Source organism: Ranitomeya variabilis, chromosome 2 (assembly GCF_051348905.1).
Source record: "Ranitomeya variabilis isolate aRanVar5 chromosome 2, aRanVar5.hap1, whole genome shotgun sequence".
Taxonomy (NCBI): Eukaryota; Metazoa; Chordata; class Amphibia; order Anura; family Dendrobatidae; genus Ranitomeya; species Ranitomeya variabilis.
The window spans coordinates 236,046,711-236,072,385 of NC_135233.1; the positions used below are offsets into that span (position 1 = coordinate 236,046,711).

Below are 25,675 nucleotides of genomic sequence, written 5' to 3' on the forward strand. Positions count from 1 at the left end.
ATTTGCACATAGGACCCCTTGTTCGAAAGAAGCTTCTGAACTCTCTCGTCCATTGAATTTGTCAGTTTTTGGATGGTTTCTGCTTCAATTGTGCATGTGGACAGAATACCCTCCCAGCGCTGTTGCTTAGATGTGAACTGCCTCCCGCCATCATAGACACTCCTTTTGATGATGCTCCAGAGGTTCTCAATGGGGTTGAGGTCAGGGGAAGATGGTGGCCACACCATAAGTTTGTCCTCTTTTACGCCCATAGCAGCCAGAGATGCAGATGTGTTTTTTTGCAGCATGAGACGGTGCATTATCATGCATGAAAATGATCTTGCTGCGGAAAGTACGGTTCTTCCTCTTGAACCATGGCAGGAAGTGTTGTTTTAGAAACTCCACATAGATTATGGAGTTCATCTTTACCCCTTCAGGGATCATAAAGGGGCCGACAATCTCTCTCCCCATGATTCCAGCCCAAAACATTACTCCACCTCCTCCTTGTTGGTGCCTTAGCCGTGTTTTCATGGGGTTTCCATCAACCAGCCATCCTCCACTCCATCCATCTGGACCATCGAGCGTTGCACGGCACTCATCGGTGAAAAAAACAGTTTGGAAGTCAGTCTTCATGTATCATTTGGCCCACTGGAGCCGTTTCTGCTTGTGTGCAGTGGATAGAGGTGGTCGATAGGATGGCTTACCACAGCTGCAATCCTCTGAAGGACCCTGCATCTTGTTGTTCTGGGGACGTTGGAGGCACCAGCAGCTTCAAAAACTTGTCTGCTGCTATGACAAGGCATTTTTGCTGCTGCTCTTTTAACCTTACGCAATTGCCTGTTGGAAAGAGTCCTCAATTTGTCCATATCAGCACACACACGTGTGTGCAGGGAATCAGCTACATACTGCTTGATTGTGCGATGATCTTGGCAATGTCTTGGCAATGTTGATTGTAGTCATGACTTGACCTAAATACTCCACAATTTGTGGCTTCTCAGCAGCCGACACATCCTTTTTCTTTCCCATTTTGGCAAAAATGTAGGCTGCTTAATAATGTGGAACAGCCTTCTTAAGTAGTTTTGCCTTTATTTGGACACACCTGCCAAACTAATTTGCACAGGTATCTGCAAATGCTTTCAGTGATATAAAGAGCCCTGACACACATCACCATCAATGAGTTTAAATGACAAACAAAAAAATTCTAACCTTATCACTCCTAAACTCTTTGTGCATAATAATTTGGAACACAGTGTATGTATGTATATATATATATATATATATATATATATATATATATATATATATATATATATATATACACACACGTCAGTAACACACCCACATATATATGTGTGTATGTGTTTTGAAGCATAGTTCATTTTCAAACAATGTGTAAATGACAGAGAACTGCTGTATGTAAAAGCTCATGTTAAAATCGCATTGCACACGGATTGCATACGGCTGTCATACGGATGTTGCGTTTAAAAATCACATTATACTTGCATGACACTCGCATAGCACTCGAGTGTCGGAAATCAGACCTTTTTTTTCTTGCATATGGGTATGAGCCCTAAGGGAAACTATAACATCAGTAAAAAAAACTAGTGTCTGCATCCACATGACTGTATCTACACAGAGGACATAACCTCTGCCTACTCTTATTGCAGGAACTCAGATCAGTGGGGGGTCTACTGGAGGAATACTGAGAGGCACGGCCTACATTAGGGCATTACAACCCTTGCTGTTGTATGGGGACCAACTGGCCCCAGGGGCAAGATTTGGAAGCTTGCTAATAACTGAACGTGCGTCCTCAGACGCACGTTCAGTTGAAATCTATTGCCGTGCAGGACCACTTACTGCAATAGGAGCCAACAGCCAATCAGAAGCCGGGAGCTGACATCAAAGTGCACGTCATCGGAGTATGATGTGACTGTCATGCACCAGCATGTCCGCGCCTCAAATGGTTGAGGAAGAGGATGCCGGCTGACCCCGGTCAGTTAAGGAAAAACTTCTTCTTTTATTTTTTTATGTGAAGCCTACTGAAACAGACTAAGGGACCTTTTTAAACGCTTAGGAAGCCTTTGCAGTTGATTTTGTTAATTATTCTAATTTACTGAGATAATGACTTTTGGGTTTTCATTGACTGTAAGCCATAATCATCAACATTAACAGAAATAAACACTTGGAATAGATAACGCTGTCTGTAATGACTCTATATAATATATGAGATTCACTTCTTGTATTGAAGAACTGAAATAAATTAACTTTTTGATGGTATTCTAATTTTGTGAGAATCATCTGTATGTGGTGGTAATATGTGGTCTGGTCATGATGTGGCGGTGTTTGTCCCCTATATGTTGTATTAGGCCGGCGTCACACTGGGCGTAAGTAAATACGGTCCGTTTTTTACGGCCGTAATACGCAGTAATTGTCCCAAAACACTGTTCCGTATTCAATGCGAGGATGCGATTTTTACGCACAAATTTATCCGTGTGTCATCTGTATGGCATCCGTATGGCTTCCGTACGGCGATTTTTTTCTCGCAGGCTTGCAAAATGGACATATCATGGATCCATCGGCTCAAATATTCTTAAAAACATATATACATATACAGTCTCTCTCTCTCTCTATATATATATATGTCAGTAAGACACATATATATATACATATATTTATATTTAATTCAGCGCTAGATAGCAGAAAAGCCGGTAATTCAATTGCCGGCTTTTCCTATCTCCTTCACAAGCCCGACAGGATATGAGACATTGTTACATACATATATATATGTGTGTGTCTCACTGACATACTGACATATATACAGTACAGACCAAAAGTTTGGACACACCTTCCTATTTAAAGATTTTTCTGCATTTTCATGACTATGAAAATTGTACATTCAAACTGAAGGCATCAAAACCATGAATTAACGCATGTGGAATTATATACTTAACAAGAAAGTGTGAAACAAATGAAAATATGTCTTATATTCAAGGTTCTTCAAAGTAGCCACCTTTTGCTTTGATGACTGCTTTGCACACTCTTGGCATTCTCTTGATGAGCTTCAAGAGGTAGTCACCGGAAATGGTCTTCCAACAATCTTGAAGGTCTTCCCAGAGATGCTTAGCACTTGTTGGCCCTTTTGCCTTCACTCTGCGGTCCAGCTCACCCCAAACCATCTCGATTGGGGCCAGGTCATCTGGCGTAGCACCCCATCACTCTCCTTCTTGGTCAAATAGCACTTACACACCCTGGAGGTGTGTTTGGGGTCACTGTCCTGTTGAAAAATAAATGATGGTCCAAGTAAACGCAAACCGGATGGAATAGCATGCCGCTGCAAGATGCTGTGGTAGCCATGATGGTTCAGTATGCCTTTAATTTTGAATAAATCCCCAACAGTGTCACCAGCAAAGCACCCCCACACCATCACACCTCCTCCTCCATGCTTGACGGTGGGAACCAGGCATGTAGAGTCCATCCGTTCACCTTTTCTGCATCGCACAAAGACACGGTGGTTGGAACCAAAGATCTCAAATTTGGACTCATCAGACCAAAGCACAGATTTCCACTGGTCTAATGTCCATTCGTTGTGTTCTTTAGCCCAAAAAAGTCTCTTCTGCTTCTTGCCTGTCCTTAGCTGTGGTTTCCTAGCAGTTATTTTACCATGAAGGCCTGCTGCACAAAGTCTCCTCTTAACAGTTGTTGTATATATGTGTCTGCTGGTAGAACTCTGTGTGGAATTGACCTGGTCTCTAATCTGAGCAGCTGTTAACCTGCGATTTCTGAGGCTAGTGACTCGGATAAACTTATGCTCAGAAGCAGAGGTGACTCTTGGTCTTCCTTTCCTGGGGCGGTCCTCATGTGAGCCAGTTTCTTTTTAGCGCTTGATGGTTTTTCCACTGCACTTGGGGACACTTTCAAAGTTTTCACAATTTATCGAACTAACTGACCTTCATTTCATAAAGTATTGATGGCCACTCGTTTTTCTTTACTTAGCTGCTTTTTTCTTGCCATAATACAAATTCTAACAGTCTATTCAGTAGGACTATCAGCTGTGTATCCACCAGACTTCTGTTCAACACAACTGATGGTCCCAACCCCATTTATAAGGCAAAAATTCCCACTTATTAAACCTGACAAGGCACACCTGTGAAATGAAAACCATTTCCGGTGACTACCTCTTGAAGCTCATCAAGAGAATGCCAAGAGTGTGCAAAGCAGTCATCAAAGCAAAAGGTGGCTACTTTGAAGAACCAGAATATAAGACATATTTTCAGTTGTTTCACACTTTTTTGTTAAGTATATAATTCCACATGTGTTAATTCATAGTTTTGATGCCTTCAGTGTGAATTTACAATTTTCATAGTCATGAGAATACAGAAAAATCTTTAAATGAAAAGGTGTGTCCAAACTTTTGGTCTGTACTGTATATACCTATTCTATATGTAGACATTTATTCTACCTATTCTATTCTGTCAGTGTGATTTTACTGTACACTGCACTGAATCACCGGCTTTTCTATAGAACACCGATGCGTATTTCTCGCAAGTCACACGCATGGTCCGTGTGTAATCCGTAATTTTCTCGCCCCCATAGACTTTCATTGGCGTATTTTTTTGCGCAATACGCTGACAAACGCAGCATGCTGCGATTTTCTACGCCCGTAACATACCGTATATTACGGATGCGTAATATACGGCAGATAGGAGCTGCCCCATAGAGAATCATTGGGCCGTGTGCAATGCGTATTTTCTGGACGTATTTTCTGCGCTCATACGTCCGTAAAACTCCCTAGTTTGACGCCGGCCTTATTCAGTCACTATGTAGTCCAGTCTGTGGACTGGAGATAAATTAACCCTTGCACGCGCACCCCTTATAACATGCTGAGAAGTGTGTACGTGACAATTAGATACACTGCTCACAGGTTATGCTGTCTGCTGAAGAGTGTATCTAACCCTACCCTGTGTCATATTGCACTGAAAATGTATCCAATTCTATCTTGTGTGATACTACACTGACAATTACAGTAATCTAATTCTATTCAATGTGATACTTCACTAAAAATGTATCTAATTGTATCCTGTATGAAACAGCAATGACACTGTATCTAATCATATCCTATGTGATACTACTGTTAATGTATCTAATCCGATAATGTTTGATACTGCACTGGCAATGTATCTAATCCGATCCTGTGTGATACTGTTTGCTAAACTGTAAAGATCTTTATTATGGTTTCCCTGAGGAAGAGGCCTATTTGACTAGGAACGTGTTGGCAATGAAGGACAATCCATCTTAGGCTACGTTCACATTAGCGTTGTGTGACGCAGCGTCGGGCGCCGCTGCGTCGCCGCATGCGTCATGCGCCCCTATATTTAACATGGGGGCGCATGGACATACGTTGTGATGCGTTTTTTGACACATGCGTTTTTGTGGGCGCACGCGTCAGGGCGCACAGGACGCAGCAAGTTGCATTTTTTTTGCGTCCAACTTTCGGCAAAAAAGGACGCATGCGTCGCAAAACGCAGCGTTTTAGCGTGCGTTTTTCTTTGCGTTGTGCGTTGCGTCGCCGACGCTGCGTCGCACAACGCAAATGTGAACGTAGCCTTACTCATCTGAATCCTGTGAATTCCTTACCCGCAGCACAGCACACCCGCGTCGCTCCCCTCGATACATAGATGTCTGTCTGTCCTCCCAGCGGAGCAGCAGCAGCGGGAGTATTGTCACCAGGCTGTTCAATTGCTCTGGTTTCACATCATCACAGTTGACTGCAAAAAAGGCAATAACATCGCATGTGATTTCTTTACTTTCTTTATGTGCACTTTTTGTCAATCATTAGTCTATTATTTGAATCCGATCACATGTGATACAGCACTGACAGTGTATATAATCCCATGATACTGTACTGACAGTGTATCTAATCTATGATACAGCACTGACAGTGTATCTAATCCTATGCTACAGCACTGACAGTGTCTAATCCTATGATACTGCACTGAGTATCTAATCTTATGATACAGCACTGAGAGTGTATGTAGTCCTATGATACTGCATTGACAGTGTATCTAATCCCATGATACTGCACTGAGTGTATCTAATCCTATGATACAGCAATGAGAGTGTATCTAATCCTATGATACTGTATTGACAGTGTATCTAATCCCATGACACAGCACTGACAGTATCTAATCCCATGAAACAGCACTGACAGTGTATCTAATCCTATGATACAGCACTGACAGTGTATCTAATCCCATGATACTGCACTGACAGTATCTAATCCCATGATACATCACTGACAGTGTATCTAATCCTATGATACAGCACTGAGTGTATCTAATCCTATGATACCATACTGTCAGTGTATCTAATCCTATCATACAGCACTGACAGTGTATCTAATCCTATGATACAGCACTGACAGTGTATCTAATCCCGTTATACAGCACTAACAGTGTATCTAATCCTATGATACAGCACTGACAGTGTATCTAATCCCATGATACTGCACTGAGTTTATCTAATCCCATGATACAGCACTGACAGTGTATCTAATCCTATGATACAGCACTGAGAGTGTATCTAATCCTACGATACAGCACTGAGTGTATCTGATCTATGACACTGCAGAGTGTATCTAATCTGATACAGCACTGACAGTGTATCTAATCCCATGATACTGTACTGACAGTGTATCTAATCCTATGATACTGCACTGAGTGTATCTAATCCTATGATACAGCACTGACAGTGTATCTAATCCTATGATACTGCACTGACAGTGTATCTAATCCTATGATACTGCACTGAGTGTATCTAATCCTATGATACTGCACTGAGTATCTAATCCTATGATACAGCACTAAGAGTCTATCTAATCCTATGATACTGCACTGAGTGTATCTAATCCTATGATAGCGCACTGACAGTGTATCTAATCCTATGATAGCGCACTGACAGTGTATCTAATCCTATAATAGTGCACTGACAGTGTATCTAATCCTGATACAGCAGTGACAGTATCTAATCCCATTATACAGCACTGACAGTGTATCTAATCCTATGATACTGCACTGAGAGTGTATCTAATCTATGATACAGCACTGACAGTGTATCTAATCCTATGATACTGCACTGAGTCTGAGAGTGTATCTAATCTATGATACAGCACTGACAGTGTATCTAGTCTATGATACAGCACTGACAGTGTATATAATCCCATGATACTGTACTGACAGTGTATCTAATCCTATGATAGCGCACTGACAGTGTATCTAATCCTGATACAGCACTGACAGTGTATCTAATCTATGATACAGCACTGAGTGTATCTAATCCCATGGTAAAGCACTGAGTGTATCTAATCCCCTGATACAGCACTGATAGTGTATCTAATCCTATGATAGCGCACTGACAGTGTATCTAATCCTATGATAGCGCACTGACAGTGTATCTAATCCTATAATAGTGCACTGACAGTGTATCTAATCCTGATACAGCAGTGACAGTATCTAATCCCATTATACAGCACTGACAGTGTATCTAATCCTATGATACTGCACTGAGAGTGTATCTAATCTATGATACAGCACTGACAGTGTATCTAATCTACGATACTGCACTGAGAGTGTATCTAATCCCATTATACAGCACTGACAGTGTATCTAATCCTATGATACTGCACTGAGAGTGTATCTAATCTATGATACAGCACTGACAGTGTATCTAATCTATGATACTGCACTGAGAGTGTATCTAATTCCATGATACAGCACTGACAGTGTATCTAATCCTATGATAAAGCACTGGCAGTGTATATAATCCCATGATACTATACTGACAGTGTATCTAATCCTATGATACTGCACTGAGAGTGTATCTAATCCTATGATACTGCATTGACAGTGTATCTATATCTAATCCCATGATACTGCATTGCCAGTGTATCTAACCCCATGATACTGCACTGAGTGTATCTAATCCTATGATACAGCACTGAGAGTCTATCTAATCCTATGGTACTGCACTGACAGTGTATCTAATCCTATGATACAGCACTGAAAGTGTATCTAATCCTATCATTTCGTAATGACAGTGTATCTAATCCCATGATACAGCACTGACAGTGTATCTAATCCTATGATAGTGGAGCGCCCCCACTGCCGCAGGGCCGAGGGGTACCCGGTACCGGGCCTCTCTGTCTCAGTTCTGGGGTTGTCACGGTGGCTAGACCCGGCCCGTGACCCTGCTGATGGGGCGTCCAATGAAGGTGGAGAGTGATGCTGTTGTGGTGTGGTGCCAGTCGCAGTAAATAACAAGGACACCAGGTTGCAGTCTCTTTACCTCTTTACTGAAGGCTTCAGGATCCTCAGTCCGAAATACGGTTAACCGGGCTGCGTGAGTCCAGCCGGTCCGATGGCACCTCCAGAGTTCCCTTTGCAGGTGGAAATCTGTGCCTACCTTCTAGCGCTTGTGCGTTGTAGTCCTTCCCTGCTGTGCTTACGGGATAGTCCTCACAACTGTTGTGTCTGTTTCTGAAGTTCCCTCACAACTCGATTATGATGTTCTGTTTCGTCCCCCAGATGATATGGCTAGGACGCACCCGTATGACGGGTAGGCTCGGAGGTCTTCCGGGACCCTAGAGTCGCCCCTCTCCAGATGTTGCCCCCTGTGTCTGCTTAGGTGATTTTGGGTGAGACAGCCCGCCTAGAACTGACTGTCCTGCCGTAGGTTTGAAGTAAGGCCTGGAGCTCAATACTTCCTCGGCGTTCCGGCCACCGGCTACGCGCCTCAGTAGGATGTTGCCTCGTCTTACAGCACGACTCCTACTGCTGATTCTCCTTGTTGCGTTGATCTCGTTTCTCACTCAGCACAATAAACCTCGCTTCTTGTCCTTTCTTGGGGTACCGCCGCAATGAAGTGCAGGCGCGGTCCCGTAACGTTCTTTCGGTTCGCTAGGCCTCTGTCAGGATCCCACCCCTGACAGGGACCCCCCTGAATCTTCCCCTGCAACTCCCTCTGCCACAGGATGTTGCCTGGTTCCAACCCAGTCAGCTTCTGACTAACTTCCTATCTAACCCCCAGTTTTACCAGATTGTGAGGAGTGGCCTAATACATAGCACCCTTAGCTCCCCCTGGAGGCCAGACTGTGAAGTGTATTGGTGTCTGTGATACCTGGTCAGGTGAACTCCTTCAGTGCCATCAGCCGTACCATAGCCCCCCTTAGCGGCGGAGCATCAGTACTGCAACGACCAGGACTCTGGGGCGCTGCACTCCCCCCCCCGGTTAAATCCAGTACTCCTGGACTGGGAAGAAAACAACAATACATGTCAGCAAAAAGACATACAATTTTGAAATGCAATAACAAGTAAACTTTAACAAGGCTTCCCTTTATGGGAGGTGAGGACACTTGAACGTTACAAACATGGTTAAATATTTTAAATAACATACTATAAATAACTTCTCTTACCCAACCGGGTATTCTACTTAGTGCAATTTCTGAACAATAATTTAACGTTGCCTTTAAGGACGTACACACTGAATCCACTAAAGACCTTCTTATAAAACACTATAAGGCTAATCAACTTTTCTTCATTTTCCACCTTTACATCTGCAGGACCGCCTGTCTATCTGCCCCAGGCCTACTGCCTCTCACTCTGTTGCAGGACCGCCCCATCTCTCATCCAGGCCTACTGCCTTTCTGCTACTATACACAGTATAGAACTTATCATCCTTCTCTCAGTTCAAGATCGCCGTGCCATCTCTGTATGGCTCCTAGGAGGACTCACCGACTAACCCCATACGGGTTCACTTCCTGTCCTCATTCTCTAACACATTATTAAGCATTTCTTACAATTAACTAGCTATCTACATATAACTTTGACATGTAAGCATTATTCGACTTTAAGTGCTATTGGTAAACGTCCCCTTTAAGAGGGGACCAAGTCTCTTGGAGGTAGTGCAACTCCTCAAGCTGCAAGTTCGTATACAGCAAGGACTCCAGTGCTGTTTCCAAGAACAGTTTCTTCGCAAAGAGTCCTTTTCTTTGTAAAACCAGAAGGGGGCACCTTTAAGAAGGTGCAAACTATTTACAATAAGTTTGTAATCATGCAGTGTTCATGATCCAGCAGTTCTTTTCAACAATGATGAACGAGAAACAAAAGCAAAAAGGCAAAAGTAGGGATCCCGGGTAAACTAAGGGATCCCTTTAAGAGTTAACCCTAATCGGGTTGTAACAGCAGAGGAACGCAAGAGATAAGCAGTTAACTATATACATCTCCGGGGTATCGAGGTTTATCCCTCTAAGTCTGGGGGTGGCTTCCGTGAGTACTGCCCACCACCGGCTACCACATAGAGTGCATCCGCACCCTTAATGGGGGTCTGTGTACTCACGGTTCTCCTCGGGGTGATGGTCCGCAGGCATTTGGCACACAAGGAGATTGGAGCCATGACCGCCGGTCCCGGGGAATCGCAGGAAGGTAGCACAGTCACTTCTGGCTTGTACTTGCACACGTGCAAAGCATACCACCCTTTGCCTCCCCAGTGGCGAGTGTACCGAACACGGTCCCCCGGGTAAAGATCCCGGCCTGGGTGTCCCTCGATGATGTGCGCCTCCACATCCCGCCGGTTCACGAATACCTCCAAGGCGAGACCGGGCTCTTTGATGAAGCCCCAACCTCCCTGCATCCGGAAAGTGCTGATGACTCCATAGCGCTGCGGGCCCGTCCTCCTCAGCCGCCCGCCTAACCTGGATTTTGGCCTGGAGGTCCTGTTCCCGCTCGGCCCGTCGGCGGAGTTCCTTCTTACGGGCCCACTCTTCCTCCTGTCGGCGTAGCTGCTGGCGATATTCCCGTTGGTGGATAACCTCGATGCTCTCCCCCTCGGGCTGGGCCTCTCCAGGGAACCCGATCAAGTTGGTGGTAGCGCGGGTCCACTTGAAGGTCATCCACTCACCCTGGAGGTTCACGGGCTGTGCGGTGGGCCGTAAGGGGACATCGGCGGTCTTTAGCATCTCCCACGGCCGCTCGCATTCAAGGCGGCTACACACCCGTCCGGGTGGTCTGGGTGGAGGGGAGTCTATGTCCACAAGCAGGGGCTCTTCGGCCGCCCGGGCCGGATTAATGGCGCCATCCGCGATATCCCCGGCGTCAGCCCTCTTCTCCTCAGCTTGCGATGCCAGCGCTTGGAGGTGGCGCGGCTCCTCACTGGTAGCGGCTTTTCGCCGACACAAAATCCGAAGCTGACGGCAGAGCTCCTCCACTTCCGCCTTGAGAATTTCCCGGTCCTTGCAGCCTGGTGAAAGTTTGCTCAGTTCCCATTGGCTGGGGCTGGTGTGGGCCTTCTCCCCCCCTTCTGGGCGACCTTCACTCGTCATCTTGCCATTCTGGCTTTGCCCTGCGTCGTCCAGGGCTTCCGGTCTTCCCCCATCCGGAGGGCGGTTCCTCTTCCCGCCGCCGTCCCAGACTAGGAGGTGGACCTCTCTCGTTGAAGGGCATATCTCCCGAACATAGTAGTACTTGTGGGGGGCTGGCTCAACGTTCACGCCATTCTTCCAAGCTACTCCCACGATGACACGCCCCGCTCTTCCGGCACGCCACATGGTGCCGCAATGGTGGCGGTTTTGGCGGGAACTTTTGGCGGCAAGTGGCAATGCACAGTCTTTGTAATAAGTCACAGTCCAAGTATAATAAATCACAGTTCCAAGGCACACATGACCTGATTCTTCAGGCTTAAGTAGATCCTGTTCGTGACACCAAGTTGGAGCGCCCCCACTGCCGCAGGGCCGAGGGGTACCCGGTACCGGGCCTCTCTGTCTCAGTTCTGGGGTTGTCACGGTGGCTAGACCCGGCCCGTGACCCTGCTGAGAGGCGTCCAATGAAGGTGGAGAGTGATGCTGTTGTGGTGTGGTGCCGGTCGCAGTAAATAACAAGGACACCAGGTTGCAGTCTCTTTACCTCTTTACTGAAGGCTTCAGGATCCTCAGTCCGAAATACGGTTAACCGGGCTGCGTGAGTCCGGCCGGTCCGATGGCACCTCCAGAGTTCCCTTTGCAGGTGGAAATCTGTGCCTACCTTCTAGCGCTTGTGCGTTGTAGTCCTTCCCTGCTGTGCTTACGGGATAGTCCTCACAACTGTTGTGTCTGTTTCTGAAGTTCCCTCACAACTCGATTATGATGTTCTGTTTCGTCCCCCAGATGATATGGCTAGAACGCACCCGTATGACGGGTAGGCTCGGAGGTCTTCCGGGACCCTAGAGTCGCCCCTCTCCAGATGTTGCCCCCTGTGTCTGCTTAGGTGATTTTGGGTGAGACAGCCCGCCTAGAACTGACTGTCCTGCCGTAGGTTTGAAGTAAGGCCTGGAGCTCAATACTTCCTCGGCGTTCCGGCCACCGGCTACGCGCCTCAGTAGGATGTTGCCTCGTCTTACAGCACGACTCCTACTGGTGATTCTCCTTGTTGCGTTGATCTCGTTTCTCACTCAGCACAATAAACCTCGCTTCTTGTCCTTTCTTGGGGTACCGCCGCAATGAAGTGCAGGCGCGGTCCCGCAACGTTCTTTCGGTTCGCTAGGCCTCTGTCAGGATCCCACCCCTGACGGGGACCCCCCTGAATCTTCCCCTGCAACTCCCTCTGCCACAGGATGTTGCCTGGTTCCAACCCAGTCAGCTTCTGACTAACTTCCTATCTAACCCCCAGTTTTACCAGATTGTGAGGAGTGGCCTAATACATAGCACCCTTAGCTCCCGCTGGAGGCCAGACTGTGAAGTGTATTGGTGTCTGTGATACCTGGTCAGGTGAACTCCTTCAGTGCCATCAGACGTACCATAGCCCCCCTTAGCGGCGGAGCATCAGTACTGCAACGACCAGGACTCTGGGGCGCTGCAATAGCGCACTAACAATGTATATAATCCCATGATACTGTAGTAACAGTGTATCCATCCATTATAAGTTCATGCTAAAAACATACAACTCTGCCCTTCACCTCTCCAAACAAACCTATTTCAACACCCTCATCACCTCACTGTCAAATAACCCTAAACGTCTCTTTGACACTTTCCAGTCCCTACTCAACCCAAGAGAGCAGGCCCCAACCACAGATCTCCGCGCTGACGATCTGGCCAATTACTTCAAAGAAAAAATTGACCACATTCGACAGGAAATCATCTCCCAATCTCTTCATACCATGCACTGTCCTCCCTCCCCCACTGCATCTAGTTCACTCTCTGACTTTGAACCAGTTACAGAAGAAGTAATCAGGCTCCTTGCATCTTCTCGCCCGACCACTTGCACCAGTGACCCCATTCCGTCACATCTCCTCCAGTCCCTTTCCCCGGCTGTCACCTCTCACCTAACAAAAATATTCAACCTTTCCCTCACTTCCGGTATTTTTCCCTCCTCATTTAAGCATGCCATCATACATCCATTACTTAAAAAAAAAAACCCCTCGACCAAAATTGTGCCACTAATTATAGACCTGTCTCTAATCTTCCCTTCATCTCTAAACTCCTCGAACGCCTGGTCCACTCCCGTCTTACCCGCTATCTCTCAGATAACTCTCTTCTCGACCCTCTTCAATCTGGCTTCCGCTCTTTACACTCTACTGAAACTGCCCTCACTAAAGTCTCTAATGACCTACTAACAGCTAAATCTAATGGTCACTGCTCCATGCTAATTCTCTTGGATCTCTCCGCAGCATTCGATACTGTGGATCATCAGCTCCTCCTCACTATGCTCCGCTCCATCGGCCTCAAGGACACCGTTCTCTCTTGGTTCTCCTCCTATCTCTCTGACCGATCCTTCACTGTATGTTTTGCTGGTTCCTCCTCCTCTCACCTTCCCCTTACTGTTGGGGTTCCTCAAGGATCAGTCCTAGGCCCCCTCCTCTTCTCTTTGTATACTGCCCCTATTGGACAAACAATCAGTAGATTTGGTTTCCAGTACCATCTCTATGCTGACGACACCCAATTATACACCTCTTCTCCTGTTATAACGCCGACCTTTTTAGAAAACACCAGTGATTGTCTTACTGCTGTCTCTAAGGCTACGTTCACATTTGCGTTGCGTCGGGTGCAGCCGCGGCGACGCATGCGTCATGCGCCCCTATATTTAACATGGGGGGCGCATGGACATGCGTTGTGTTGCATTTTGTGACGCATGCGTTTTTTTGGCGCAAGCATCAGGGCGCATAAGACGCAGCATGTTGCAATTTTTTGCGCTAAAAAAATGAACGCATGCGTCACAAAACGCTGCGTTTTGCTGCGTTTTTGCGTGCGTTGTGCGTTGCGTCGCCGACGCAGCACACAACAACGCAAATGTGAACGTAGCCTAATATCATGTCCTCCCTCTATCTGAAACTGAACCTGACAAAAACTGAACTCCTCGTGTTCTCTCCCACTACTAACCTACCTTTGCCTGACATTGCCATCTCCGTGTGCGGTTCCACCATTACTCCAAAGCAACATGCCCACTGCCTTGGGGTCATCCTTGATTCCGAGCTTTCATTCACCCCCCACATCCGATCACTGGCTCGCTCTTCTTATCTGCATCTCAAAAACATTTCTAGAATTCGCCCTTTTCTTACTTTCGACTCTGCAAAAACTCTTACTGTCTCACTTATTCATTCTTGTCTGGACTATTGTAACTCTCTACTAATCGGCCTCCCTCTTACCAAACTCTCCCCGTTCCAATCTGTCCTGAATGCTGCTGCCAGAATCATATTCCCCACCAACCGTTACACCGATGCCTCTACCTTGTGCCAGTCATTACACTGGCTACCCATCCACTCCAGAATCCAGTTCAAAACTACTACCCTCATCCACAAAGCGCTCCATGGCTCAGCACCACCCTACATCTCCTCTCTGGTCTTAGTCTACCACCCTACCCGTGCCCTCCGCTCCGCTAATGACCTCAGGTTGGCATCCTCAATAATCAGAACCTCCCACTCCCGTCTCCAAGACTTTACACGTGCTGCGCCGATTCTCTGGAATGCACTACCTAGGTTAATACGATTAATCCCCAATCCCCACAGTTTTAAGCGTGCCCTAAAAACTCATTTGTTCAGACTGGCCTACCACCTCAATGCATTAACCTAACCATCCCTGTGTGGCCCATTCAAAAAAAAAAAAAAAAACATAATCAGGTTCCTCGCATCATGTTCTCATACACTTTATGCAGTTAATAGCCCTCTGTGTCTGTACTGCTACACACTTAGGCAGTTAACTGGTTCATGCAGCTTTACATGAACACCCGAGCCTTACACTATGGCTGGTCCAAATAACTAAAGCAATTGTTACCATCCACCTCTAGTGTCTCCCCTTTTCCTCATAGGTTGTAAGCTTGTGAGCAGGGCCCTCATTCCTACTGGTATCTGTTTTGAACTGTGATTTCTGTTATGCTGTAATGTCTATTGTCTGTACAAGTCCCCTCTATAATTTGTAAAGCGCTGCGGAATATGTTGGCGCTATATAAATAAAAATTATTATTATATTATTATTATCTAATCATATGATACTGCACTGAGTGTTTCTAATCCTATGATACAGCACTGACAGTGTATCTAATCCCATGATACAGTACTGAGTGTATCTAATCCTGATAGCACACCGGCAGTGTATCTAATCCCATTATACTGTACTGACAGTGTATCTAATCCCATGATACTGCACTGACAGTATCTAATCCTATGATAGTGCACTGACAGTGTATCTATATGTAATTCCATGATACAGCACTGACAGTGTATCTAATCCTATTATACAGCACTAACAGTGCACCTAATCTGATACAGCACTGATAGTGTATCTAGTCTATGATACTGTACTGACAGTGTATCTAATCCTATATCACACCGACAGTGTATCTAATCCTGATACCACACTGACAGTGTATCTAATCCTATGAGACAGCACTCAGTGTATCTAATCCCATGATACAGCACTGACAGTGTATATAATCCTATGATTCAGCACTGACAGTGAATCTAATCCTATGATACAGCACTGACGGTGTATCTAATCCCATGATACTACACTGACAGTGTATCTAATCCTATGATACAGCACTCAGTGTGTCTAATCCTGATACAGCACTGACAGTGTGTCTAATCCCATGATACTACACTGACAGTGTATCTAATCCTGATACAGCACTGACAGTGTATATAATCCTGATACAAAACTGACAGTGTATCTAATCCTATGATACAGCACTGACAGTGTATCTAATCCTATGATACTGCACTCAGTGTATCTAATAGTATGATACAGCACTGACAGTGAATCTAATCCTATACTGCACTCACAGTGTATCTAATAGTATGATACAGCACTCACAGTGTATCTAATCCTATGATACAGCACTGAGGGAATCTAATCCTGATACTGCACTCACAGTGTATCTAATAGTATGATACAACACTGACAGGGTATCTAGTCCTATGATACAGCACTGAGTGTATCTAATCCTATGATACAGCACTCAGTGTATCTAATAGTATGATACAACACTGACAGGGTATCTAGTCCTATGATACAGCACTGAGTGTATCTAATCCTATGATACAGCACTCGCAGTGTATCTAAACCTATGATACCGCACTGACAGGGTATCTAATGCTATGATAAGACCAGCTACACCGGGGTTTTGTGACTGCCGCCATTATTTCGCTGTCGTTGATCTCCCGGTTTTCTACAGTCACACAACAATATCCCCTTGCAGTGCTGTGAGGGTGATGACTGACCGCAGAGAGCTGTGAGCGGCCGGTGCGGTCACTGTGTGTCACTGTGTCTGGTCTGTGGGCTACTGCGCTGTGGTTACCAGACAGGACTCTCCAATCATTCACACGTTTTGCTTTTCCCGCCCTTTTACTTTTGCCCCCACCTCCACGTTTTGGTATGGCCCGAATCTCCTCCCGTCTTTCCGTGACGTCATTGGTGTGCGACAGGCAGTGCACGTTGTGTGTGGAGAGTCGTCGCCTCATGTGTCGCGGTTTCCTGCTCCGCAGTGTGTGCTGTGTGCGCTCGGTGCACCGGCTGTGTGAGGGGCGGGAGGCACAGGTAGGCTCGGCTGGACGCTACGTTGTAAGGACGGTGTCTGACAACCTCGAGCCTCAGGTCTATGTAGCATGTGACTGCTGAGGCTTTCCCCCTTGGCCGCCATTCTGGGGGAGGAGGCGCATTGTGCTTTTTTTGTCCACTTTTGTGTCATTTTCTGCCACTTTTGTTCCGTCTGCTCCTATGGAGCGTTTGTGGCTTATTTCATGTGAGCTGTGACTCCAGTAGAGGGGATTGTATCATATCTCATAAGGTGGTGGTGGCATGGAGCTGGGAGCTGCGTCACTTTCTGATCAGTGGGCTCTGGCCTCTGGAACATCCATCAAGAAGAAGAAGGCAATGCCGCCCTGGTGGGGTGTGCTCCCCCTGTGTGCTGGGAATGCCAGCTGCCCAGTTACTTGTAGGGAGCACTGCTGTACAGCAGAGAAGCTAAAGGTGGTTGCAGGGTCTTGTATCCTCAGGATGAGTAGGGGGGACCCGGAGGTCAGACCGCTCACAACTATAAAATGGTGGCATATCCCATGGGAATATTAATTACATGTAGAACTGTTAAGAACTTTAGAGCCCCTTCTGTCTTTGTCCCAAACTGGGCCATTTCCAAACTTTAGCTTCACAACCCATCTTATAGTCGAGGTGGGCTCTGTTTTAGGAAAAAGAAGTGCTAATGTTGTGACGTTAGTTTGTGATCTACAGCAGATGTTTAAAAAAAAATGCAAAACTCATTATGGCATCTGTTCTTGTTTATATAGAGAGCAATATGGAAGATGAACAAGAGCAGGCAAATGAAAGCCCAGAAGAAGTGGAAGAGAGAGTAGAACAAGAGGTTGGAGAGGAGGACCCAGAGATGATGGAGGATGAGGAGAAGGTCTCGAAGGACAACACAAAGAAGAAGGTGGCTCTCCCTGGAATTATATACTTGGGTCACATCCCACCTCGGCTCCGGCCAAGTCATATCCGCAAGATGATGAGCGCCTATGGGGAAGTAGGAAGGATTTTTCTGCAAGCTGAGGGTGAGAACAAAGGATTTCTTAATGCACTATACTTGGGGGATCCACTAATCATGGGAGCTGATGGCATTAGATAGGTTATATGTCTTTTCCATCGTGTTTAAAGGGAGCCTGTCACGCCAAAAATTGAAGATGAGCTGCGGCCACCGGCATCAGGGGCTTATCTACAGCATTCTGTAATGCTGTAGATAAGCCCCCGATGTATCCTGAAAGATGAGAAAAAGAGGATATATTATACTCATCCAGGGGCGGTACTGCTGCAGTCCGGGTCGGGTCCGAGGCCTCCTATCTTCTTACGATGGTGTCCTCTTCTTGTCTTCCTGCTGTGGCTCCTGCGCAGGCATACTTTGTCTGCCCTGTTGAGGGCAGAGCAAAGTACTGCAGTGCACAGGCGCCGGGAAAGGTCAGAGAGGCCCAGCGCCTGCGCACTTCAGTACTTTGCTCTGCCCTCAACAGGGCAGACAAAGTACGCCTGTTCTGGAGCTGTGGCAAGAAGACGATGTCATCGCAAGAAGATGGGAGGCCCCGGACCGTGACGCCCATCAGACCCGGACCGCCCCTGGGTGAGTATAATCTAACCTCTTTTTCTCATCTTTCAGGATACATCAGGGGCTTATCTACAGCATTACAGAATGCTGCAGATAAGCCCCTGATGCCAGTGGCCGTAGCCCATCTTCGATTTTTGGGGTGACAGGTTCCCTTTAAGAGAAGCTGATGCCTATTGTAAATTCTATAGCTTAAGAGTAGAAGTTAGTTGTGATTCTTGGTAAAATCTTTGCAACTTTTTATGGGCACAGTGCCTCTAAATATCTTTTAACTCGTTCTTACAGAATCCATTAATAGGGCACTACAGAACCAAATAAAGGGCCACTCATTAATACGCTGTTTAATCCTCAAGGCAGAGGAGGTGCAATTTTAGGTCTGTTGGTTTCCAAAGTAAGTGGAGGATCTGGTTTAATATAGTGTTGGTGGTTATGGTGAGTAAATTATTGCAGATTAGTATGATAATAGGTGAAATTGTCAGACAACCATAGGCTACAATAGACCGTGCAGCTAAGCTGAAGTTCTAGATCATAGCTGTAGTGTAATAGCACAAAGCTGAAAAGTGGCCTACCTCATGCATATCTGGTAATTGTCATCCATGACTGTTTGACAGCTTTAAATGGGTTGGCCACTACTTTTTTTTTTTTCTTTTATTAATGGCCTATCCTTAGGTTAGTCCATCAATATCTGATCATTGGGGGTGCAGCACGAAGCACCCTGACGGCCGAAAGTCCTCAGGTGCTGCGGGAACACAGCAGCTCCATCATTACCATAGGGGCCACGGTACCGCAGTCCCCCCTATTCAATACATCTTTTTTGGAGGGGGTCACTCTGGACCTACCCATTGTTTACCATATAGTAAATTCTCATTAAAACTGAAATGTCTTTGTCAGATCGCTGTATCCGGAAAAAGAAGAAGAAAGCCGGGAGCAACGCCCGTGATTTCACAGAAGGATGGGTGGAATTCCGAGACAAAAATGTAGCCAAGCGTGTGGCGATCAGTCTGAACAATACCCCAATGGGTACCAGAAAGAAGAACCGTTTCCATGACGACTTATGGAGCATGAAAGTAAGTTGGGTAATTTTCTGTATCATTTTCTTAAAGATAACCTTTCAACAGGATTGTGCTCAGTGACCTACAGACAGTGTCAGTTCGGCGCCGTTATATTGATTACAATGATACCTTGGTTGATGAAATCCGACTTTTGGTCATTGTTTAATCTTTATTTTCAGTTAATGATATGTTCGTGCCACGGGGCAGCCTGTGGGGGAGGGGCTATGTGGTGCTCTGCTTAGGTATTCATCTGTATGGCTTCTGACAGGTCTCTGATCCCTCACTGACCTGCCCTCTAGTTTACATACTGAATATTATATATGTTTAAAAAAAAATAAAAAAAAACCCTTCTGGAAGCAGACAGCAGTGCCTGTGCTTCAGCATGATCACATCTATAATGTGTATTTAATTATTGTTATTGATGGTATACATAAATAAAAAAAAAAAAAATCAGTCTGAAAATGGCGTTAGATGCGCCTTCACAGTAGCGATACAACAGGTGCTACTGCGCAGGCGTCACTGTCTTGAAGGAGGTAACTGTTTCCTCTCTAGCAAGATGGTGCCTGCGCCGTAGCAGCTATTGTACCGGCAATAGCTGCTACTGCGCAGGCGTGGCCAGCTCCATTTTCAGACTTTTTTTTTTTTTAATTTATGTATGTCATCAAAACCAATAATTAAATACACATTATAGATGCGATCATCAGAGGTGTATCTAGCCTTTCCTGCACCCGGGGCAAAGGATCAGTTCGAACCTTAACTCTATTGAAACTGTATGACCAAGCCAAGGTACATTCCTGAATCCCCATAATGTTAAAATAGATACCAATAAAAGTAAAATTAATTGAGACATCAGTAGGTTGTGTTTTTGAATATCCATATTGAATCAGGAGCCCCATATAATCCTGCATAAAGGTTAATAATGGCCCCATAAGATGCTGCATAGACACATTTGCCCAATATAGTGCTGCAGAAACGTTATGGCCCCATAAGGTGCTCCATACAGACACTTGCCCCATATAGTGCTGCACAAACGTTATGGCCCCATAAGATGCTCTATACAGACACTTGCCCCATATAATGCTGCACAAACGCTATGGCCCCATAAGATGCTCTATACAGACACTTGCCCCATATAGTGCTGCACAAACATTTTGGCCCCATAAGATGCTCTATACAGACACTTGCCCCATATAGCAGAGGTGTCAAACTGCATTCCTCGAGGGCCGCCAACAGGTCATGTTTTCAGGATTTCCTTGTATTGCACAGGTGATAATTTAATCACCTGCACAGAATGATTCCAGCACCTTGTGGAATGCTAAGGAAATCCTGAAAACATGACCTGTTGGCGGCCCTCGAGGAATGCAGTTTGACACCTCTGCCATATAGTGCTGCAGAAACGTTATGGCCCCATAAGATGCTCCATACAGACATTTGCCCCATTTGCTGTTGCTGCGATAAAAAAAAAAAAAAAAAAATCACATACTCACCTCTCCGTCGCTCAGACTCCTGGCACTTTCAATATTCACCTGCTCCTCGTTCCAGCCGCCGCTCCATCTTCAGCACTGATGTTCAGGCAGAGGGCGCGCACTAACTACGTCACCGTGCCCTCTGACCTCAGCGTCACTGCTGAAGACGGAACGGCGCCGGACCGAGGAACAGGTGAATATCGCGCAGCGCTCCTCTCCCCGTTATACTCACCTGCTCCTGGCGCGGTGCAGTCCCTGCTTCCCTGGCGCCGGCAGCTTCTTCCTGTACTGAGCGGTCACCGTTACTGCTCATTACAGTAATGAATATGCGGCTCCACCCCTATGGGAGGTGGCGCCACATATTCATTACTGTAATGAGCGGTACCATGTGACCGCTCAGTACAGGACGAGGAGCCTCCTTGGACCGCCGCATCATCAGGCGGCCCGCTGGCGCCCCCCTGTCGGCTGCGCCTGGGGCACATGCCCCGGCTGTACCCCCCCCCCGGATACTCCACTGGCGATCATGCTGCAGCACAGGCACCAGCGCCTGCCTGCAGAAGTGGATTTTTAAAAAAAAATATATATAATATTCATTATGTAAACTAGGGGGCAGGTCAGTGAGGAATCGGTGACCTGTCAGAAGCGATACTGGTGAATACCTAATCAGAGCACCGCATACAGGCCGCCCTGGAGCATGAGAATCTCATTAACTCAAAACTGAAAATAATGATTAAACAACCACCACAAGAAGAATTTCATCAACCAAGGTATCATTGTAATCAGTATAATGGCGCCGACCTGATACTGTACCTTACTGTGCACAATCCTGCTGACAGGTTTTCTTTAGTAGGAACCTGTCGCCAGCAAAAGCGCTGGTAATTTGCAGGTTAATAGCATTACTAACTTGCCCTGCGTCTTCACGTAGCTGAACGTTGCAAGGAGAAAATTAGCTTTATTTTCCCCATTTCAGTCACTGCTCTTTGTATATAGAGCAGCTGTAACTGCACCCCCAGCCATGACTGACAGCCAGCCTCAGTGCAGCGCCAGTGTCAGTCAGGACTGCTCTGTCTACTCAGAGCGGTGACTGAAGCAGGGAGATTAAAGCTAATTTTCTCCCCACCTCTTCAGCTACGTGCAGGCGCCAGGCAGTAATGCTATTAACCTGCAGGTTAATAATATTTTGCTGGTGACAGGTTCCCTTTAAATTTGTGCATGCCTTCTAGTGACACCCAATCTATTGCTTTGACAGTATCTCCACCGCTTTAAATGGTCCCACCTAAGCGAGAGGCTGGCTATCGAGAGGCAGGTGCGGAAGCAGAGGATGCGTGCCGAAGTGTCGCAGGTTAAGAGAGAGACAAACTTCTACCTGCAGAATGTGGAGCGTGGTAAAAAGATTGCCAAATCGGCTCGCAAAAAGGCAGCAGAGCCGGGCAGTAACCATGTGCCGGATAAGCAATGGAACTTCACACAGCGGAAGACGGAAGAGGAAATACAGGCCCTTAAATCAGGCGGTGACAAGAATCGTATACAGAAACGACAGGAACAGGCTCAGCGAGCGGAGGAACAGTCCAAGACCAATCGCTCACTTCTTCACAAAATTTTCAATGTTTCCTGAGTATAAAACATAAGAAACTTTCAAGGAGTTTTGTATATTGCCTTTCTCTCTATCCAACATGGTTGATCTTATGGACATTGTACAGTAAATCTACTTCTGTGCTGGATTATAAGACTTCTGTCCATATTTCCTATTAGGGCTTATGGATATCATAGTGGTGGAGTTGCCTTCTTCTGCCCCAGAGCAAAGAGCTGCATAATGGATGGACGATCAACTGAATGGCCACCACCAGCATCTTTCCCTGCTAGTTAGTGTTGAGCTTAAAAATCAAATAACCAGTTTACTTGAGGTTGTCTGACACATGACTGACTAATTACTCGGATTGTGTCTTTTAGCTCAGGACAGAATCGGTATTAAACTAAGGGGCAGGAAAGTTAAGCAATTTCTTAAGATCAATTCCTGTTTTTTTTTAAGTCATGGGTATTTTGTTTGTAAGGAATTATCTTCAATACATAGGCTAGGAAATAACTTCCAGCTTGGTTGTTGTCCGACCGGTGGACCCCCATCGATTTCCAGAATAGTGCTCTTTTATCCACATTAGAATGGATTGGCAGAGCACTGTACTCGGCTTTATTCAACTGTCCCCTAGAGAATGCATGGACAAATAGAAAAGCATGCTGCCCGTAGATAACTTGCTTCTACTGGACTACCCCTTTAATGGGTGCACAACTGCTTGCTTATCAGGATGAAGCACCTCATTTATGATGATTTGGGAAGAGTTGGTTGAAGTAATTAGCAGCAGCTTTCTGCCCTCGGTCGTTGAAGGCTCTACTAAGCAAGGCATTGTCTTGTGTGATCAGATGCATTGAGAGCTGGACAACCACCGTCTTTAAGCCTCTCTTCTATGCCGATGATATGACCGCACACACTTGACGCACATGCACACTTCTCCGCAGGTGTGTGGTGTCGTTTCACTATCAGCACCGGAGAACACATTACGTAAATGACACATATACAGTTGAAACTAGAAGTTTACATACAATAGACACACGTGCATATTTTATTCTCAATATCTGACATGAAATCAGAATAAACCTTTCCCGTTTTAGGTCAGTTAGGATTACCATAATTATTATTTGCCAAATGTCAGAATATGAGAGGGAGAATGCAGTAAGTAATAAAAATGCCTTAAAATAAAGTCAAAAGTTTCCATACATTTCATTAGTATTTGGTACCATTGCCCTTAAACTGAAAGTTAAACTGAGTGAAACGTTTAGAATAAGCTTCTCACAATAGTTGGCCTTAATTTGGGCCCATTCCTACTGCCAAAACTGGTGTAACTGATCCAGGTTTGTAGGGCACTCCGCTCACACCGGCCTTTTCAGCTTTGCCCATAAATTTTCCATAGGATTGAGATCAGGGCTTTGTGATGGCCACTTCAAAACATTGCCTTTGTTATCCTTACTCCACTTTGTTACCATTTTGGCAGTATGCTTCGGGTCATTATCCATTTGGAAGACCCATTTCTGCCCAAGCGTTAACTTCCTGGCTGCTGTGTTGAGATGTTGCTTCAGTATTGCCACATAACCTTCTTTTCTCATGATGCCATCTATTTTGTGAAGTGCACCAGTCCCTCCTGCAGCAAAACAACCCAACAACATGCTGCCACCACCGTGTTTAACAGTTGGGATGGTGTTCTTAGGCTGGTTTCACACTTGCGTCTGAGAGCGCTGCGGATGGCAGCTACTTCCTTCCTCCGTGAAGCTCTGCCTACTGCCAGCTGCGTCTAGCGTTTCCCTGCGTACCTATCTATTTTGCATTCCCGTGCGGTCGCCGCACACCTCAAATCGTCGCATGCGGATACATCCGCATCCAATGCATGACCCTGCGTACCCAATATTAAAGATAGGTACGCAGGGAAGCGCTGGACGCAGCCGGCAGTAGGCGGAGCTTCATGGAGGAAGGAAGAAGGAGTACGCTGCCATCCGCAGCGCTACAAGACGCAAGTGTGAAACCAGCCTTAGGCTATGTGCACACGTCAGGATTTCTTGCAGAAATTTTCCTGACAAAAACCGGACATTTCTGCCAGAAATCCGCATGCGTTTTTTTCACGTTTTTTCATGCGTTTTTGACGTGTTTTTTGTGCGTTTTTTTCCAAATGCATAGAATTGCAGGAAAAACGCGGAAAATCCGCAAAATTAATGAACATGCTGCTTTTTTTTACCACAATGCGTTTTTTTTCGTGGGAAAAAAACGCACCATGTGCACAAAACATGCAGAATGCATTCTAAATGATAGGATGCGTTTTTAATGAGTTTTTATAGCGTTTTTATCGCGAAAAAACCTGAACGTGTGCCTTTAGGCTTCCAAGCTTCTCCCTTTTTCCTTCAAACATAACGATGGTCATTATGCCCAAAAGTTCAATTTTAGTTTCATCAGCCCACAGGTCATGTCTCTAAAAATTAAGGCCTTTGTTGCTGTGTGCATTTGCAAACAATCTCACTTTTTTATGTTTTGTTTGGAGTAATGGCTTCTTCCTGGCAGAGTGGCCTTTCAGCCCGTGTGGATACAGTACTCGTGTCACTTTGGATATTGACACAATCTTACCAGCTTACGCCATCATCTTCACAAGGTCTTTTGCTTTTGTCCTTGGGTTGATATGCACATGTTGGACCAAAGCACGTTCATCTCTGGGACACAGAACCCATCTCCTTCCTGAGCGATATGATGGCTGGACATTCCCATCTTCTTTGTACCTGCGTATAAATGTTTGTACAGATAAACGAGGTATCTTGAAATTGAACCCAAGGATGAGCCAGACTTTTGCAAATCCACAATTCTCTTCCTGATATCTTGGCTGATTTCTTTAGACCAGTGTTTCCCAAACTCCAGTCCTCACGGACCCCAACAGGTCATGTTTTCAGGATTTCCTTAGTATTGCACAGGTGATGGAAGTAGTTCTCTCACTTGTGCAGCACTATAGAAATCCTGAAAACATGACCTGTTGGGGTCGGTGAGGACTGC

At 45.9% G+C, this 25,675-nt stretch overlaps 2 protein-coding genes across 2 annotated transcripts in view; one reads left to right on the forward strand and one right to left on the reverse strand.

Annotated features, from left to right (window-relative positions):
* The window catches only part of LOC143805159 (metabotropic glutamate receptor 6-like), a 122,858-nt gene extending 105,963 nt beyond the window's left edge, over positions 1 to 16,895 (reverse strand). The window contains exons 1-2 of the mRNA XM_077284105.1: positions 16,854 to 16,895; positions 5,614 to 5,744 (exon numbers count right to left, since the gene is read on the reverse strand). The gene's annotated coding sequence lies outside the window, so the exon portion shown is untranslated. The remainder of the gene's footprint in view (positions 1 to 5,613; positions 5,745 to 16,853) is intronic.
* Positions 16,884 to 22,817, forward strand: ABT1 (activator of basal transcription 1). The gene is made up of 4 exons (XM_077284108.1): positions 16,884 to 17,029; positions 17,776 to 18,036; positions 19,470 to 19,645; positions 22,346 to 22,817. The coding sequence occupies exons 2-4, from the start codon at positions 17,784 to 17,786 to the stop codon at positions 22,709 to 22,711; spliced, it is 795 nt and encodes a 264-aa protein (XP_077140223.1). The 5' UTR covers positions 16,884 to 17,029; positions 17,776 to 17,783; the 3' UTR covers positions 22,712 to 22,817.
* Positions 22,818 to 25,675: the final 2,858 nt, after the last annotated feature.

What these genes read in the sequence shown, in the direction of transcription:
- ABT1 (XM_077284108.1), top strand. Translation starts at nt 17,784, where the DNA reads ATGGAAGATGAACAAGAGCAGGCAAATGAAAGCCCAGAAGAAGTGGAA. An exon ending in GATTTTTCTGCAAGCTGAGG is followed by an intron (nt 18,037 to 19,469) that starts GTGAGAACAAAG and finishes TGTCTTTGTCAG; the next exon opens with ATCGCTGTATCCGGAAAAAG. An exon ending in ACGACTTATGGAGCATGAAA is followed by an intron (nt 19,646 to 22,345) that starts GTAAGTTGGGTA and finishes TTGCTTTGACAG; the next exon opens with TATCTCCACCGCTTTAAATG.